The following is a 19,590-nucleotide window of genomic DNA, read 5'->3' on the forward strand; positions in this document are numbered from 1 at the left end:
TGACTGAATTTCTTCTTTCCCTGCCCGGTTTGAAGACGCCTTCCTGCCACCATCCGCTTGTGTACCTGCACCGGCCCTTCCCTTGACGTTGGGCATCTCTGGGGCTTGCCACTCAAGCTCTGCACCAGCCCACCACCGTTTCTCCTGGAAAGGTAAGAGGATTTCCCCTGCCCCCCCCCCCGTATGTCCCGGCAGCAGCAGAGGATCGTATTCTCCGTCGTTATGTGGGTGAGGGGGAGGTGGAGGTTGTTGTCCTTGATTTTCTTAATTACCGTGTGTGTTGAATGCCACAGGCCCCAGTAAGTCATCTCAGACGGTTGAACACCTGCAGCAGCAGTTTTGCTGAGGCCATGTTACATAGTATATTTATTTCCAGTGCAAATCAGCAGAGTACAATGAGCTGTGTGTTTTATCTCTGGCCGCTGAGAGCTAAACGCTGGAACACATTGATTTTGCCTCTAAATTAATCCTCGCATTTCTTTAGTTGGAAAGTTCCGCATAACTCACCGCCATTCTTAGGACATGCGTTCATCTGAACTGTAAGGGGCAAAATATATTTGAAAGGAAAGCAGACTTATATTATTAACTCCGCCATATGCCCTGAAATTTGAACCCGCGACCTACAAATTGCACTGAACAGTTTGCGGCAGGCTCCCTAAACTCTTGTCTGGAGGAGATCAATATAGACTTGCCCGATCAACAAGAGGGGTCGACGAATTTGAACTACTTGGGCATGTGGGGCAATTGATGGACCCTACCGACTTGACTTCCCAAAGGGTAAGGATGCCCAAGACAGATATAGCACTGTCCTTGAAGAGCCATTCCCACAACTTAGCGAAGCAGGCTGATAGGGAGCGGCTCCCAGAGTGGAGTGTGCTTTACCACACTGAGGCCACGGCTCCAAGGGTGTACCTCATGCACTGAGACAGTGACTCTGAGTGTCTCACCACGCTGATGCCCCAGCTTCACATGGGTGTCTTGTCAAAGTCAGTCTAAAACTCTAAAGCTCTAAACTCTGACGCAGGGAGTCAGACTTACTTGTCAAATGGTGTGCCTAGCCCACTGCTAGACACACGATTTGCTGCTGCAGGTGTTCAACCATCTGAGATGGCTTGCTGAGGCCTACACTCGGATCAGCAGGTGCGCGCTTCACTGAGGCAAGCACATTAACACCCATGGAATAAATGACAAGGATTGGAAGCAGCCACTCCCAAGGAGCATACTCATCTCTCTGGCAGGAACAGGTATCTTACACACTGAGCTATCTCTCAGAGGTTGAAACCAGCGACCTGAATGTCAAAGGCAGATCGCTGCTACAGGCGCATTATCCAGCTGTGCTATGCTGTCATACTAGTTTACTTTTCCACTAGCTGGTCATGAATGCTTCTCTTGCCTACGCAGTTTGGCTGCAGCGCCCTGTTCCATGCCCCCCTTGTGCCCTCTCCGATGCAGCATAAGATGAGTACCTGCGAAAATAGAACAGAAAAGCATAATAGTTTATAGCAGGGTGGAGGGAAAGAGCCCACCGTCGCGCCATTACATGATTGATTGCCTACTTACCATGAGGTTAACAACTCGGCGGGGGGGGTGAGTGGGATAGGGGTCACACCGACTCGAGAGCCATGATTCTGTGTGTCTCCTTCAGCTGTTCGCCCTTGAAAACGAGTGAATTACGAGTTCTGCTATTCAGTTGTGGGTATAAAACATCGCACAGCCTGTATTCTAACCTGTCCCAGAATGAAATATTTTCCAGGCTTCCCCATGACATGCCTTTTCAGCATGCTTCCAAAGGCACATTTTTCCCGAGTCTCATTAATTTCCAGTGGCACATGTAGCCCTAATTATCTGCCATAAGGCTGGCACTTCACAGTCTCACCAGCATCTTGCCGGGAAAGTCTTGGCCTGCAGATTTGTAGCAGCACCTGTTTAAATGGCTTAACTATGCACGAGCAGTTTTGTCACTTTATGTAAGTTTATATGAGTTATTGAAATTAAAATACATTCACAAAGTGGGATGCATTTCAAATCATAGAATGTCCTAAATATCCTTAAAAGTGGAATTGCAAGCCATTTGTCTCCCAGCCATGGAGTTTCTGTCATCAGCAATTCTCCTCCCTTTTTCCACAAGAGTAGTTCAAACATGAAAGGCAAAATATCCTATTTTGCAACAAAGGACTACAAGGTGTAGGAGTCACATGACAACCATACTAGTACACACCATAGTTTAACAGTGATTGGTCTGGAGAAACAAACTCAGAATTTAAAACATAATACCATGGTTGGGGAGTTTCTTTATTAATCAGAATTGATTTCTACCCAAATGAACCCTTTTTTGCCACATTAGGATAATCAAAGACTGGAAGAAAAACCATAACGATCTAACTTATACCTTGCAATTTGCATACAGCTCTTACGTGACAGTTAATAGCTCACGGTTCTATGTTAATATTTATACTTATTAACTGCAAGTAACAATGGGTCACTAAAAAAAGCAGTAACCCACTGACCTATTTACATTATGTGTATCTCTCGAGAACTACTATGGAGTAAATTCTATTAGAAGAGCCTCAATGTCCGCAAAATCTCTTGAAATGCACATGTGCTTGTACTACAATGGCAAGGTTTTCAGATGAATGTATTGTGTTGACCAATAATAATGGGGCGCTGGTGTGCATTGTCAATTTAAATACATGCTGAAAAATACTAGCTGTAGCGGCGTCTTTTGCTTGTGGCTAAAATAAATGCGGATAAATACAGAAAAAATGCCCAAAAAAATAAATATGGATAAATACAGACAGAAATGGCAAAAAAATACGTGTCACCCATGCAGCACGCTGAATAATTTGAGTTTAAATTTAGAATTCACCTATATTTGTTAGCAAAAAGCAGAACAGAAGGTAGTGCATCTCTATAATCAAAATAAAAAAAACAAAAAAATACCATAAAAACGGGAGCCCTAGTTATAATCACTCCAAGGGTCAGATAAGCCTGGAGGAATAGACGGATCTGGTGGCTCGCTATCTGCACCACCCCCTGTGTCATCAGAGCTATCATCTCTGTTGTCATCATCTGCTATGGGAGAAGGTGTAGGGGAGTGATGAGGTAGGGTAGGAAGAGGTGATGGTATATGTGGAGGAGGAGAGGGAGGAGGAGGAGAGAGAATCCTTAGAGGAGAGGTATCAATGTCCTTCTTCTTTGGATGAGGAACAGGTGTAGGCGTGTCCAGTGGTCGTTTCTTTGAACTAAGTGTTAGTCGACCAGTGTTTGGATCTTTAACAAGAGTCTTTTGTGCAGGGTCTGGATGAAATAAGTCCCTCTGCAGGAGGCAAATCTTTTGGTGCCGAGGGCTTTTGTGGCACGGAGCTGTGAGCTTCTTTTGGCTTTGAAGCTTGTTGTTTAGCAGGGTCTTTAGCCGGGGAAGTATGTGCCTTTTTCGGCTCCGATATTTTTTTCGGCTCCATTGGTTTTTTCGGTTCCGATGGGGTTTTCGGATCCGATTATTTTTTCGGCTCCATAACGGGTCTGCTTGGGTCGGAGTGTGGTTTCGGTGCCGAGGAGCTAACACTAGGTTTTAGAGCCAATTGTTTTGATGCCGACTATGGTATCTTTTTCAGTGCCGGTAGATGTGCGCCGGCACCGTGGGCAGGCTGACTCGGTCCCGAATCGCCTGAAGGCTTATTGGGCTTCTTAGCCGAGCCGATGCAGTGTCTCGGTGTGCACTCGAGGGTGTGAGTGAAGCCTTTTTGGGATGTGTCGAGAAAGGGTTGGGGGTCGACGTTCTTACTTACGACCCTTTGTGCTGGAGTGATGTCCTCGACTTCAAAATCTTGGGGATGGAGCCGATGCCCATGCGCACTATGGTCCAAAGGAGGAGGCACCTATCCTGTGACTTCCAAAGACTTTCTAGAACAAAAACAAACTGCAAACATCCAGGCCCAACACTAGGTGCTCATCTATGCACAGTGTGTAATCTGCAGCTCATATGCCTTGAACATTAATGTATCCTTGTGTAAAGTAACTGAAAGATCTCCAATAATACATTTGAGGGTTGTTCATGCTACATAAGACTGCATTAAATTAAACAGTAGATGGAGGATGGAGCGCGTGAAAACACGAACACTCGTATGGAATGCTCCAAGACAAAGAAAAAAGTAGCTAAAAACCGGGAGCAGTGGATGGACACAAGTACTTGGCCTACGCTCTAGGGGAGGCAAGAGGCATGACACATTCATGCCATGGGCAAACAGGGACAAAGAATTTGATAGCGATAATGGAGCAAGCAAATTCGAAGCCTATGGGCGGGCTGAAGCCCACACGTCTCTTTGAGACAGCGCATGCTCTGTGTAGTCGAGACTATAAATATGTTTGGCATTGGAATATCCACCTTTAAGAGGACAATGCTTCTGACAGCATGGCACTGGCAGTACAACACAAGTTAGAGTATTTCTGATGGAAAAGCTGACTTGGTTTTACCACCTGAACTACAGTACTGAACTTAATTTATATTGATGCAAGGGAATTTACAGCTGGTCAAAGAGACAGATATCAATTTTTGTTGGATATTACATTGTCGCCCAGCAAAAAATGATTCTGTGATTAATTGCCAGGGCTATTAAATCAGAATACATTTTAAAGCAGATGTTAGAACATTTGGACAGTGTGTCAATCGCGGACTACACAGTGACCTGCAGTAAGTGTGGCAAGCTCCATTAACAGAGAGGTCCGAGGGCTGGAGTTGTGACTGACCAGAAAATAATTTTGTATGAAATTACTTGCCACACCTTTGCATATGTTACATCTACTTCTCTAAATAAGACAATGATACTTGCTACCAATAATGCAAATAGTAAAATCAGGAAAATGCACGATGCATATATATTGTTATTTGAAATGCACTGATTAGATTTTCTTTTGTGAGTTACTATCCCACAGAATATCTGTTGATTTGTTAATGAACAACAAAATGCATGTAGGCAAAATATTTAGGCCTGGGCAGAGTTCGTAGAGTTCTTCCATGCTGAACTCCGCGAAGTGCCCAAAAAACTCAGCCACGCTACACGGAGTTCCCCAGACGGTAGAGTGTGGTACGTTTCACTTCTCGTGCCGATTTTTAGCACCAGCAGTTTGTCTGGTGCTGTAATATTAGCACGAACAGCACTAAGCATCACACCATAGGGTGCTTCTTCTTTCCGCCACTCGAGTAGATATTCTACTCGAGTGGCAGATTCCTTAATGCGAGCAGCAGATTTCTCAAAGCAGGGCTCGCGATCTGCCGCAAACGTTCGCATTGAGAAATCTCACCGCGAGGAGGTCTAGCATACATTGCTTCACGCTTACCAACTGAATGTCGGTGAGCATTGCGAGAGAGAAAAACTCTGCATCAATATGGAGAGTTTTGCGAAACTCCAGGTGAGTGCTGAGTGGGCAAAACTCCATAAGGCCTGCCGGCAGAGCGGAATTCTTCTCCCACCCTCAATTTTCATTTCTCTCTCTCTCTTCCCCTTCAGCTTTATGTTGTTGCATTTTCTATTTAGCAATAAATGTCATCTGTCTATATTTTTACACGGAGCACAGGAGCAATTCCAGATACGAATCCAGGAAATAGAAGAAAGTTAATGGCATCATGTAAACCAAAATATGATAGAACAGCATTAATAGGGAAATCATATTCATTGAGGTATTGCTCATTATGTAAACACTCTGTTTCAAGGAATCTTTGCTCATTTTAGAAATTACACTCCTTAGAACCATCCATGGAACCCTTTGTTTGATTAATTTTGAAATATGTAAATTGATCAAGTTGCACAGTGAAGACAACACTCTCCAAGGATAATGAAAAGCAAGGTCAAGATAATGGTTACATGATGTCACTATGAGGTATGTTTCTTCAAGTGTCTTTTTGAATATAGTTTTTCAGTTCCACCAAAATATATTGAATTGTCCCCAAAATCAGTATTCAATTGCAGGATTTAAATACCCTTTCCACATCTTACATTGTGATAACGTCTGATCCTTTCAGATGATAGCCTTTGATTGTTCATTCTTTCCCTTCAGTTCTACGTTAATTCCATATACCATTTTCGATGACTGACCCCTCAGTGGCTTTCATTTGTAAATCCATTTTTCGTATCCCTATAACATCCCTTTTAATATCTGTGCATCTTGTGTCATAATTTGGAATACCTCATTCTTAACCAGTCTCACTGTTTACTATATGTTAAGTGACACATTGATATGGTGTCACAAATCCTCAGATGTTGCTGCCCGGTGGTCTTGGAACTTGCAATTTCTACCTCCGACACACAGAGATGGTGTTCCCATGTATAGTTACTACCCTCTTTATCAACCTGTTAAAAACAACCCTAGGGCTCCTCTCCATTAGCAACTACTCTAATGTGCATTTTTTCATCAGTACTTACTCCATGGCTCTTCCCAACACATTTAATTATTGCACCAAGATTTTGTTTTGTATGAATGATTTAGCTAATGTGTTGCCCCAAAGCTTTGTTCTTCATAAATTACTACCTGATGATGCTACTCAGCATGAATGAAAGCACTCAGGTTTTCTACTCATAGAATTCTAACTCCTCAACCGTGCCCCACCCACAATACTGCTACCCATGACTTTCTTTTCCCCCTGAATCATTCACCTGAGTTGCTGTTCCTCAAGAATCATTGCCCAAGAGCAGTTTTCAAGAGGCTTCTGAGCCGCTTACTCTGGGCGTACCAACATTACAAATATAAGTATTAAAGTACATTGGACAAATTGTCTGAAATGACCTTTTTAATCAATGACGCAAAAAACATAAAGCACAAATACATATTTTGAGGATTCAGCGATATAATTTCCATACCTTTCTTGCAGGTCTTAATGCATGATTTCTTAGACATAAAATTGTTTTCATTCCCACCACATCCACTGTATAAGAATGGAAGACATTTTCTCAAATAAGTATGGTAATAGAATCTTCTCTCGTTTGCTTTGCAGTTGCCTTTGTCAATTGGTTTCTGACATATAAGACGGCCTTGAAAATCTAGAAAATGTAAATCAGATGCCACATGGAAACTTTAAAAGCATATATCACGCAATGTTACTTTAAAGCACATCATATCGACCGAGCATTTCTGGAGGTGGCAATTAAACATATTTTTGCATTGATACAACCAAGTATGCATTATATTACTGCATTTTGGGTAAAAAGAAACAAGCATTGGCAAAGCAAATACGTCTTGCCTATGCGAGAGCTAATGGCTATTTTTTATTGTTTTGCAGTTTTATAAAGCGCAAACTCCAACCAAAGGTATTGGAGCACTTTATATGAGCACCAATTACATTACACAAGGATGCTTTGGCAATGTGTTTAAGCCATTATGTACACCAGCTGCTGCACGCATGGCTAAACGTTAATGGTATGGAGTGGGGTGGGGTAGATTGGGTAGAGTGGAATGGGGGGTAAAGTGGGGTACAAAGGTAAGGGGTAGATTGGTAGGGTTGGCGTTGGGTGGGTAAATTGTGGTGAGGTAGATTGGAGTGGGGTAGATTGTAGTGGGTATGGTATATTGTAGTGGTGTGGTGTAGATTGGAGTGGAGTGGGATAGATTGGAGTGTAGTGGGGTCACATGGAGTGGCGTAAGGTGGAGTGGGGTAAGTGGTGTGGAGTGGAAAGGCATAGAGTGGAGTGGAGTGGTGTGTTGTATCCTTAAGTTAAGTGAGTGACATAGATTGGAATGGCGTGGAGTCACATTGCATGTCGTAGTGTGTCTTAGAGTGGAGGGGCGTACAGTGGAGTGGCATGTAATAGAGTGGAGTGTCATAGAATGGAGCTGCGAGGTATAGAGTGGAAGGGCATATAGTAGAGTGGAGTAGCGTAGTGTGGAATATGCATTGTGTGATAGCACACTACTGTTAGAGACAACACATTTCCAATTGAAATGACCATTTCACTTGCACCAAAACCGTTTTACTGCACACAAACTATGTGTGCAAATGTCATCACCTAGTGTACTGATGTGTTTTGATTTTTTCAAATATATGTTTCCATCACACTTCAGAAATACAAAAAAAGTGCTTCATTTACACTAATTCTGATATATCCAGAAACAACAGCACAGTTCATTTCTTTTTTGTGTGATAAAAAAAACTACACCATACATGGGTACTCAGCAGGATTCTCCCATTAAATCTCTCAGTTTGACATCAGAGAAAGAAAAGTAAACACCAAGCTCTCTCGGAAGAGAAGGATTGACATCTAACCTCTCTCTTTTGAGTGCACAGCAAATGTGACAAGATAGGAACATAATTTAAAGGCCTGTTTAAAGTAAGCAAGTTCATGGAAGAATACAGTAAATAAGGTTTGGGCACTGGGAATGACAAACTCAAACTGGACAGCCTAAAGCAAATAAAGCCAGCAAATAGAAAGCCAGAAATGTGAATTACAATCGACAAAACCAATTGTAAGCAACAGGCGGAATTCATTCCTAGGTCAGCTTCATGAATGTTTCCAAGATGTCTTTAACAAACCAGGCAGCTCTGCTATCTGGTAGGCTTCAACCTACAAAAGGGTAACATAATCTGGTTCTGTTGTAAAGCGTTGTAATGCCCTTGAGCAATATAACCAAAAAACACTTTTAAAAATCAGCATTGTTAACTATTGATGACTTTAGGCCTGATTTGCAGTTCGAGTTACTCTGTCACAAACATGATGGATCCCGTCCACCACATTACAAGTGCTAATTAATATAATGCACTATATATAATTCATTATAGAGCTTTACAGTGCATAACACATACAGCAAACTGGATAGATTTCTTAGCTTAAATCAGTGGTGTGAAAAGTTGCAAAAGTCCTCTTAACTTCCCATATTTCTTACTAATACTTCAGTTACTACCACTAGTTCCTAAACATTTCTGCATGTTGAGTTTCAGGTTGGAATCTGGACTTTTGCTCCTTTTTTAAGTTGTTTTAAGAATAAAAAGATCACCAAAGTTCAACGAAGTTTCAAAGCTGCAAACATAATATTTTTAAGTTAGCTTACAAGAAACCGCACATTCCTTTTCAGCACCAACCTGCAAGCATGAGTAAATATTGTCGGGTTGAATGGAGATCTACACAAGGGAGTAGGTAACGGAAAAGAGGGAAACTGCTAACAGGATGTGAGACTACGTTGGTGCAATAAAAACTATATAACACCCTATCTCCAAAGTGTATTAAAGTCACCGAATGAAATGGTGCATATTTTATAGACATATGAAGGATGAAAGTCGTAGATGGCTTTTTCCTGCTTCTAAAGCATACCTTGCAGGTTATATATAATGAGAACCTCTACTGGCACACAGATGTATTTTTATGCTGATTGTTAATAACTGTCCTTGGAAGAGTATCTTAGGAAGCTCTTATGAAGGCTAGAAGCACAGGAGTGAACCGAAAATGTTCTCAAATTATGAACATACTTGCTTTTTAGGTCTCGCAGACCTGCGTTGCAGCGCGCATGCACTGCACGTGTCTGGGAGACATATTGTGGGTGAGTATATTTCAGAAGGGGGCTTGAAGCCCTGCCCCTCATTTTCATTGGGTAGCATCACCATTTATTGCAAATGGTGGCTTCCTATTGAAAATGAGGCTTCTGTGTTACCGCCCTTTGTCCTTTTGGGACGGCCCATCTGGACTTGGTCTCCTACTTCACGGCTGTCATGAAGCAATTTCTTATCTCAGAGGTGTGTTATGTAAACAAGCCTCTGAGATCCAGACCTGATGGGCCTCCCAAAAGGAGACAGGGCGCCGCTTGTTTATTTTTGCATCACGCTTTCGCTTTCACTGAAAGTGAAAGCGGGATGCAAATATAAACAGCGCTATGGCGAGCGATTGCTTTTCAGGCTGAGTGGGCGCCCCTCCTGCCGGTGCGGGCATGCAGTTGGCCTGTGGTTGCTGGGGGCTGACTGATGTAGGGTGGGCTTGTCGATAGGCCAGAGCTGCTCTGCTCTCACCCCTCCCGTGCTGCTCACTTCGATCTGAGCCTCACCTTCACCAGCAGAAGAAGCGCAGGATTTGATCGACAACCTCTCGCTGACAGCAGAATCCTCTCGGTATGAGGAGTGACGGGATAAAGCCGCTCCCAATCTCCCACCTGCACAGTTCCTGGTCCCTCTAAGGGAGCTCGCACTCACTTCTCACCGTCCCGTGCCCTGCAGTGTCTCAGCCCCGTCCTCGGGCTCTGCCTGCCCCCCTCCCCTCAGCAGACCCCCTGCCCAGGAGCACCTCAGCCTCGGCCAGGACCTCAGGACACCGCACAATGGATCGGCGATACTGGCCCAGGGGAAGTTTGGCGGCCGTGCACCCAAGTCTCAAATATGCCACCCCGTGGTTGCCCACCACTGCTACGGAGGGTGAGACTGCTTGTTTGCACTCATTCTCGCTCTCCGCAGGGAGGGTATTCATCCTCGGGTGAGTGGGCTAAATTCAGGGAGGGGGGTAGGTGCTACCAGAGAGAATGTCAGAATGGTGCTAGAATTTGAATGAACCCGGTGTTTTTGAGGCAAATTTGAAAGAATAACTATTGCACAGCTGTTATTTTGGTTTTCGTTCTCTTTTGCACTGATTACATTTGAAATGGATGCTTCAGTGGTACATTTAGTTGTAGTGAACATGCTCGTGCTCGATGGCTGCACCAGACGGGGCGCATGGGGCTCTTGTTCCTGGTCGTGTGGTACCTTAGGGAGCCGCCGCATCGAAGGAGGCCTTAGAGCCAGAGCGCACCCGCCTCTCACAACCTCTGGAGGACGTTGCACATGTATTGTGATCTCAGGCACATCCTAGACTCCGCACTCATGGACACAGGACACGAAGCGCCCGAAAGTATCAATATAGTCTGTTAGATGCACATTCAGAATTTCAGTCGAAGTGAAAATCCCAGTTTACTGGTTAAGAATGTTTTTTATTTCACAGAAAAAGGCCAATATTCATCTTGAGCAAGAAGATTTCAGAACCTTAAACAATACGATCCTTATGATTATGGGACCCCAGGCTTGGACTAACTACAGTGGTTTATTTGTAAAAAAAGCATAAGTGCCGGGGCTGTCGTCAGCAGGCAGCTTGCACCAGTCCATTTCTCTTGTTAGCGCCGCCGAAAACAGAAACAACTGCTAATCTTGAAAGTGGGGAGAGGATGCAGCGTACATGGCAGATTGAACCTGAGTATCGTGTGCTGTCGTTGTAATAACTTTTAAAATACATGTCCTTTCTGGGAAAAAGTATTTTCTGCTGCATATGTTTACTCCACATGGGTTTTTGGCATTGGAATACATATAGCCAGAAAAGGGAGAACGAGAAATTGTACTGGTTAGAAAAATAATCTGAAGTCGATATAGAAAACTAGACACCAATAATCAATTATTAATAATGACGTTATAGACGAGTTTAAGGAAGCAGCTAGAATCAACTAAAGCAGAGCATCCCAAACCTTTTGGAACACCGACCCAATTTCCTGAAGGACAAATGCTCGTGGCCCACCTACCTTTAATGGACATGAGGCAGGCAGTTTCTTTAACGCAACTAAAATATTGTGTGGTAGCGCACTGTGATTTATAGACAGCACATTTTCCATTGAAATGGCCACTAAAGTTGCAGACATAGAGCTTTAAATTGATATAACAAAAAGCAAATCAAGCAAAGCAAAATAAATGTGAACATCCAAAGGCGATTAGTGAATAGCACTATGGCTTTAGAAATGGCAAAGGCTTCCAAACAGCAAGCACTACCTGAACACAAAAGCTACAGACAAGCATTTGCAATGCAATAGGTCTCGCATCAGGGGCGTAACAAACACCCCCGCAGCCCCCGCAGTGCGAGGGGCCTTTCAGCCCTGAGTAGGTGAAGGGGGCCCCTCAGCTCCTCGGTGGAGATCAGATCTATGCGTGAGAGGCTCTGAAGCAGGTGCAGGCTGTCTGCAGCCTGCTCTGAGCCCCTCCGCTCTGACCCAGGACAGAAGAGAAACAATGTTTCAACTTACATTGTTCCTCTTCAGTCAGATTCAGAGCCACGAGCTGGAAAGAGGATGTGGGTGGGGGTGCGGGAGGGGGGGGGGGGGCAGTGGCAGAGACAGCATTCTCCAGGGCAACGCTCATTTGAGAAGGGAGAAGGGACGAGGCAGCAACATGGTGCCCTCTGGTAAGAGCACACTTGTTAGAAGGCACACTACTTTGTGTCTGCCCTCAGTCAGGCGTGTTTAGTAATTGAGCTCAGTGTGCCAAGTTGTGTTTGTGTTGCTCTGGTTGCAGATGAGAGGCGGGGACATTATAGTGTGAAGGTGACTGACTGTTCTGGATGCCTGGGGTCGGGTGCTTGTTCCCACTTTCTTATATATTTGTTGACACAAGTAACTCTCAACAAGGACCGATAACAAGGAAAGGGTGCTGCGCTGCAAAGAGGGTTGAGTGAGTCTTATGGCAAAAAATTGCTATATTTGTTGAAGACGTCTTGGGTCTTGATCGTCTTATTTGGACTTATTAAAAGTAATGTGCCACGGTAGAGCAATACACCTTGTTTTCTGTCCCAACAGACAATGGAGAGAGAGAGTGGAGAGAGAGTGGACAGCTTGGAGAGAGAGAGAGTGGAGAAAGTGAATGGAAAGAGAGAGAGAGAGTGGAGACAGAGAGTGGTCAGAGAGTGGAAAGAGAGAGTGGAGAGAGTGAAGAAATTGGAGAGAGCGAGTGGAGAGAGAGAGTGGAGAGAGAGAGTGAGTGGAGAGAGAGAGTGGAAAGAGAGAGTGGAGAGAGAGTGGCAAGAGACTGGAGAGAGAGTGGAGAGAGAGTGGAGAGAAAGTGGAGGGAGACATTGGAGAGAGAGAGTGGAGAGAGAGAGAGAGTGAAAAGAGTAGAGAGATTGGAAAGAGAGTGAGTGGCGAGAAAGAGTGAGTGGAGAGCGAGAGTGGAGAGCGAGAGTGGAGAGAGAGAGAGTGGAGAGAGAGAGAGTGGAGAGAGAGAGAGAGAGTGGAGAGAGATAGTGAAGAGAGAGTGGAGAGAGAGTGGCGAGAGTGGAGAGAGAGAGAGTGGAGAGCGAGAGAGTGGAGAGCGAGATAGTAGAGAGTGAGAGAGTGGACAGCGAGAGAGTGGAGAGAGAGAGTGGAGACAGAGAGTGGAGAGCGAGAGAGTGGGGAGAGAGTGGAGACAGAGAGTGGCGAGAGAGTGGAGACAGAGTGGAGAGAGAAAGTGGAGAGAGAGAGAGGAAAGAGAGAGTGGAGAGAGAGAATGGAGAGAGAGTGGAGAGAGAATGGAGGGAGACAGTAGAGAGATTGGAAAGAGAGTGGAGAACGAGAGAGTGGAGAGTGAGAGAATGGAGAGCGAGAGAGTGGAGAGAGAGTGGAGAGAGAGTGGAGAGAGAGAGAAGAGAGAGTGAAGAGAGAGAGTGGAGAGAGAGAGTGGAGAGAGAGAGTGGAGACAGAGTGGAGAGAGAGTGGAGGGAGAGAGTGGAGAGGTTGGAGAGAGAGAGCGGAAAGAGGGAGAGACAGTGGAGAGAGAGTGGAGGGGTTGGGGAGAGATTGGAAAGAGAGAGACAGTGGAGAGAGAGTGGAGAGGTTGGGGAGAGAGAGTGGAAAGAGAGAGAGACAGTGGAGAGAGAGACAGTGGAGAGAGAGTGAGACAGTGGAGATAGAGAGGACAGAGTAGAGAGATAGAGAGTGGAGAGAGAGGGTATGGAGAGAGTGGAGAGAGAGTGGAGAGAGAGTAGAGAGACTGACTGACTCAGAGACTGAATACTGACTGACTGAGAGACTGACTGGCTGAGAGACTGACAGAGAGAGAGAGAGAGAGCCTGGCTGACAGAGAGAAAGACTGGCTTACTGACAGAGACTGACTGACTGAGGTAGAGAGATACTGACTGAAAGAGAGAGGCTGACTGACTGAGAGAGAGAGGGGCTGACAGAGAGAGGCAGAGGCTGACTGACTGAGATTCAGAGAGACTGGGAGACTGACAGAGAAAGAGAGACTGACCGACAGAGAGAGACTGACTGAGAGAGAGAGAGACTGACTGAGAGAGAGAGAGACTGACAGAGAGAGATTGACTGACAGAGGGAGAGACTGACAGAGAGAGACTGACTGAGAGAGAGAGAGAGACTCACTGAGAGAGACTGGCTGACTGCGAGAGAGAGAGAATGACTGACTGAGAGAGACTGACAGAGGGAGAGAGAGAGACTGTCTGGAAGACTGACTGAGAGTGAGGGAATGACTGACTGAGAAAGACTGACTGACTCAGAGAGAGAGACTAGGAGAGAGAGAGCCTGAGAGACTGACTGACTGAGAGAGACTGACAGAGAAAGAGAGACTGACCGACAGAGAGAGAGAGAGAGACTGACCGACAGAAAGAGAGAGCCTGACTGAGAGAAAGAGAGACTGACAGAGAGAGACTGACTGACAGAGAGAGTCACTGACTGAGAGAGAGAGAGAGAGAGAGACTGACTCACTGAGAGAGACTGGATGACTGTGAGAGAGAGAGAATGACTGACTAAGAGAGACTGACAGAGGAGAGAGAGAGAGACTTTCTGGAAGACTGACAGAGAGAGACTGAGAGAGAGAAACTGAGAGAGAGAGACCGACAGAGAGGGGGACTGACAGGGAGAGAGACTGACTGAGAGAGAGACTGACAGAGAGAGAGAGAGAGAGAGAGAGAGAGAGACTGACTGACTGAGAGAGGGACTGACAGAGAGAGTCTTACTGACTGAGAGAGAGACTGACAGAGAGAGGGAGACTGACAGACAGAGAGAGGGAGACATTAATTATATGTTAAGTTATGTAAGTGACATTACTTCGTGTCTTCTCCTCGAGGGAACAATAACAAATCATTCCGTTGTATCTCAGATATCCCTCAAATGGATAGAAAGTGTCATAGAGACCCTTAAACAGCTGAAAGTATCTCTAGTTAGTCTTGGCTTCTGGATCGAAAAATACTTAAATTGGTTCAAACCACAATGTATTGACGCTGACCTCCATCTCCAGGAAAATGCAACAAAGGGCAGGGGAGCCTTTGAAGAACCCGAATCATATAGATTTGAACAGCTTCTTCCGAGCTGAAAAGAAACCTGCAAACCAGACTGACAAAAACTTTTATTTGCGGCGCCTCGAAGTGAAGTTTTGGTAGATGGAAGCTTTCATATACTTTCTTATCTCTATGTCTCTGACTCTGCTCCTCCACTCTCTCCTTCCCCCCCCCCCCCCCCCAACAGTGAGATGAGGTTCCTGCTGAATTATTTCTGTAGAAACTGCTGACTCCGAGAACATTCTACTACCAAAGATTTGTATTTTTCAAACCGAATTCCAATCCATACTTGTGAAAAAAACTATTGTTCTTTATTATTAGAAAAAAATGACCAAAAATGACCCGCTTCATCTTTCCAAATAAGTCAAAAAAGTCAAGTCAAAAGTCAAAAAGTTTTTATTTGTTTCGGTACTCAACTGAGGACCACAAATATAATATAAAACAATTTACAAAGTGAAAGTTCATTACAAATTAATACAATGTTAAAAAGGATTTTAAAAATTTATAGAAATTATAACATACAAGTTCATTAGGTGGTTGTTTGCACACTAATTGTAGTTCCTTTACCGATGAAATTCTACATTTACGGTATATAGGATCAAGATATCTTGACCGTGCTTTTACTACATTAGAGCTAGGACATGCAAATAAGAGGTGCTAGATGTTCTGGTCACCCCCTTGACAAAGAGTACATAATGGGGATCCACCGGGTGACCATCTTGATGTAAAGGTTAACACAGGTAGGATACCTAATCTCAGCATTGTAATTGCCCTCCTTGCACCATGTGTGAGGGAAAACCCTATGTATGGCTGTACATGCTTGTACTCCAATGTTTCAACGAATAGTTTGTAAGTAGATAATTTGTTACAGTGTGCAAAGTCAAGTTCAAAACTCAGTTTAGGAGTAAAACATTTTAAGAAAAGTTTCAGTTGCGAGGCTGACCAGGTGAGCAAAATATCCGTACTAATTTTGGCAATTTGGAATACCACAGTCATATTCTCGAAGAATGTTTGCTTTGAGGCATCTAGTTCAAAAGTCTCGATTTTAAGCAGGGATCGTAGTGATCCTTCTTTTGCGTGAAGGAGATTATAGGCCCACCTGATAACATTAGCAACAGCTGTAGCATAGGAACTTGTAATTGAAAATTCTAGTCTTAGAGCTTGGACCGGGGTGGATTCTGAGACCTTCATGATTTTTTTCAGGATTTTTCCTTCTTTTTGGTCCATATAAGCCAACTGTTTTATAGGGATATGCTCCGTAGCGTAGGATAAAACAGGGGGGATCTTTACTCTGTATATTTTTAGCAGTGAAGAGAAATGCCTGTTCCCTGTAGCAGAGTAGAGTCTGGAGAGGGCCCCGGCATGTAGATCAGATTTCCTTTTTAAGTTGATTATCTGGTTTGTATTTTTTAGATTTTTTGAGAAGATCCTACCGAGATAGGTGTATTCGTCCACCTCTTCTACTATTCCTCCGCCTAGCCTCCAACAATACTTAGCACTTTGTTTCCTGCCAGAAAAGGAAACAACTTTTGTTTTCATTAAATTTGGAATTAGGAAATTATCCTTTGAATATTTATGCAAGATATCTAGGAGCTTTTGTAATCCAAAGGGAGTAAGGTCCAACATCACAACGTCGTCAGCGTATAACAGGGCATGTATACTTTGTGCAGCGATTTTTGGAGGCAGACTTGAACCTTGTTGTAGATGATATGGCAGGTCACTGAGGTATAATGAGAATAGTATCGGAGCTAGAAGGCACCCTTGTTTGAGTCCGTTAGCCGTTTTAATTGTTTTAGTCAAACCTTTTCACACCCCATTTGCACTTGACACCAGGTATTGGTATGGAGATTAACTATAATCTGCAGCAGTTGTTCCGGTATTCCTAGTCTCCTTAGTTTGTTCCATAATGTTGGTCTATCGACACGATCAAAAGCGGTAGAATAGTCTATAAATGCTGCGTATACAGACTGAGATTTCCGTACTACATATTTGTCAAGAATGGTCTGGAGAATTGAAATATTATCAGTGACAGAATGATTAGGTCTAAAACCTGCTTGAAACATGGGTATTAGACCCAGCGAGAAAGCCCAGTCTTTCAATCGATCCAGTACCTCTGCGGCAAAGATTTTCCCTGTAGCATCCATCAGTGCTATTTGGCGGTAGTTGCCGGCTATGTTTTTGTTCCCCTTTTTATAAATAGGGATAATGATGCTCCCCTGCCATGACTTTGGTATTTTCCTGGTTTTAAAGATGTAATTAAAGAGGGGTGCTAGCGTCTGACTCCACTCCCTGGGGTCTGCTTGCAGGACCTTGATAGGTATTTGGTCAGGGCCTGAGGCACCGGTGCTTCTTGCTTTTCGAATATGCATTTCTATAGAGAATGCCGAGGTTTTTGTAATCGGGGACTTATTCTTTTCCATTATGTTATCGACGACCTTTTCTTCAGAATTGGTTGGGTTTGCCTTATATAGATCAGTCAAATAATTTTCCCAGTCATGAGGTGGAACCGGAACGGCTTGAAGTTTCTTTTTTGTTCCAGTTATTTTGGCAATAAGGGACCAATATTTTCGCTGATTATATTTTTTTGCGGCTATTTGAATATCAACCCAATTACGGTCTCGCAGTGTTCTTTTATAACTGTGCTTCTCTCTTCTTAGTTGATTTTTTAGTCTATTGATTTCTGCCTGAGTTGATGGGGAAAAATTCAAGTATTGAGCCCGTATGAGTTTATTGAGCATTTCCGCAGTAGTTGAATTCCAGCTTTTGTTTTTGTTGTTCTTTTTGTTATTTACTGATGAGACCTGTTGTAACTTATCTAGAAGAGCACTTTTAAGTTTGTTGATTATGTATTCAAAATTTGTTATTGGATCATCTGAATATGTTTTTATTAGAAGTTGAGTATGTATAATCAGTGCGGATATATTGTCCATGGTCGATGAATTCCAGAAAATCCGCCTCTGATCAGCTTTTACCAGGATTGTGCTATTATAAAATATGATCTGGCTTGTAGGGGAAGGGTTGGCCATCCAATGAGTGGATAGATGTAAAAGTGAGTGATCACTCTCATCGATGAAGCTGGAATGCAAATACGTAACTGTCTCCAATAATTCCATACCGCAGATTATGTAGTCGATAATTGAAAAGGTTCCATTTCCTCGTCTAGTATACGATACCGGTGTATCTCCTTCCACATTACCATTCAAAATTGTCCCGTTTAGATTTGGCAGTAATGATAATAGCAATTTACCTCTTTTATCTGAGCTTATTCCTTTGGGAAATTTTGGAATGGATATTTCCAGTGATTCTTCTTTATATAGGTTTACCCACTTTATAATTTCGGAGTTAGAGATTTTACCATTGAGATCGCCCATGATTATATATGGTAGATGTAATCGATCTTCTATTGTCTGAGAGATTATTTCCATAATATCCGCGAATAGGGCATCTTGATTAGTGCCAAGAGGGGCATATACATTAAAGAGCAGGATTGCCTTTTGTAGGGCTGTGATGTGTGTTTTTAGAGATACCTTAATGCACTGGAGATTATCGGAGTTGGTCTCGACGATCTCTTGAGCCCATAAGTATTCCTCCCTTAGTAGGATTGCCAGACCACCCTTTGCATGGCCCCGGTTAGCTACTTTTGCAGGAATATCATAAACGTAATAGCCTTTCTGGAAGAAAGATTTTGTTGCCCAAGTTTCCTGTAGAACCAAGATGTCAGGGTGATTTATGGTAGCTTCAATCATTTTATTCTTAGTTTTCCCAGCCATATTCCACGAGGTAATCTTTCCAAATAAAACTATAATGGGTTCACTGCCTTTGAAGACCCGAGCAACAGACTTACCCTCTTCATTCCACAACGGGCGTCTATTTTAAAAAAAAATTTTTTAAGGAGCTTCCCTCAATTTCAACTGAAAAAAACACGATGCAAAAGGCACGTTTTCGGAGACCATTTATTAAAGGTTATTCGGAAATAGGCTCTCAATAAATTGTTTGTGACTGGGGACATGCAAAAAAATTGAAAAATATATTTTTAGGATTGGCCTTTGCTGAGATATCGGAGTAGGTTTAGCGCATGCTGCAGATTTTAGCTTGTTGATAACCCTGCAGTCGTAGACTTCACCTATATCTTCTCAGCATGTTAAAACGATTCCCGATAACGCGCACACTGTAACGTCTAGCTTTCATCTCAAAGCATCATTTGGTTTCAGATGCGCATCGTATTGTGCGACACTAGAGGGAGCCACCCAGCCGAAAAAATCCGTTCTGCACATTAAAATCGCAAACTTCTGGTGTTATTTTCTCACGGAGGCTCGTTGACATGCAAAGGCTTCACTGCGTAAACTGTTTTGAGATAGTAGTTCAATAGTGAAGCAGTAGATTAATTTTTTTCCAAAAACAAACAGCATTATTTTTAATTGTTTAAAAATATAAGCAGTTGTGCAAGAAGACAGGTGGAAACACCACCATGTCAAGCTTCTTTTTGAATGATTTACGTCTTGGCGATTCTTTTTTAAAAACAAATTGTGATGGTATTTCAGGGAGGAAGGGCATCTTTGGTAAG

At 43.4% G+C, this 19,590-nt stretch overlaps 1 protein-coding gene across 2 annotated transcripts in view; it reads right to left on the bottom strand.

Annotated features, from left to right (window-relative positions):
- Positions 1-19,590, bottom strand: part of TFPI (tissue factor pathway inhibitor) — a 249,456-nt gene that overhangs the window by 44,367 nt on the left and 185,499 nt on the right. For both annotated transcript variants that reach the window (XM_086955454.1, XM_086955455.1), the window contains exon 8: positions 6,855-7,034. In XM_086955454.1, the coding sequence (XP_086811580.1) occupies positions 6,855-7,034 (180 nt within the window). The remainder of the gene's footprint in view (positions 1-6,854; positions 7,035-19,590) is intronic.

Source organism: Lissotriton vulgaris, chromosome 2_1 (assembly GCF_964263255.1).
Source record: "Lissotriton vulgaris chromosome 2_1, aLisVul1.2, whole genome shotgun sequence".
NCBI classification, from domain to species: Eukaryota; Metazoa; Chordata; class Amphibia; order Caudata; family Salamandridae; genus Lissotriton; species Lissotriton vulgaris.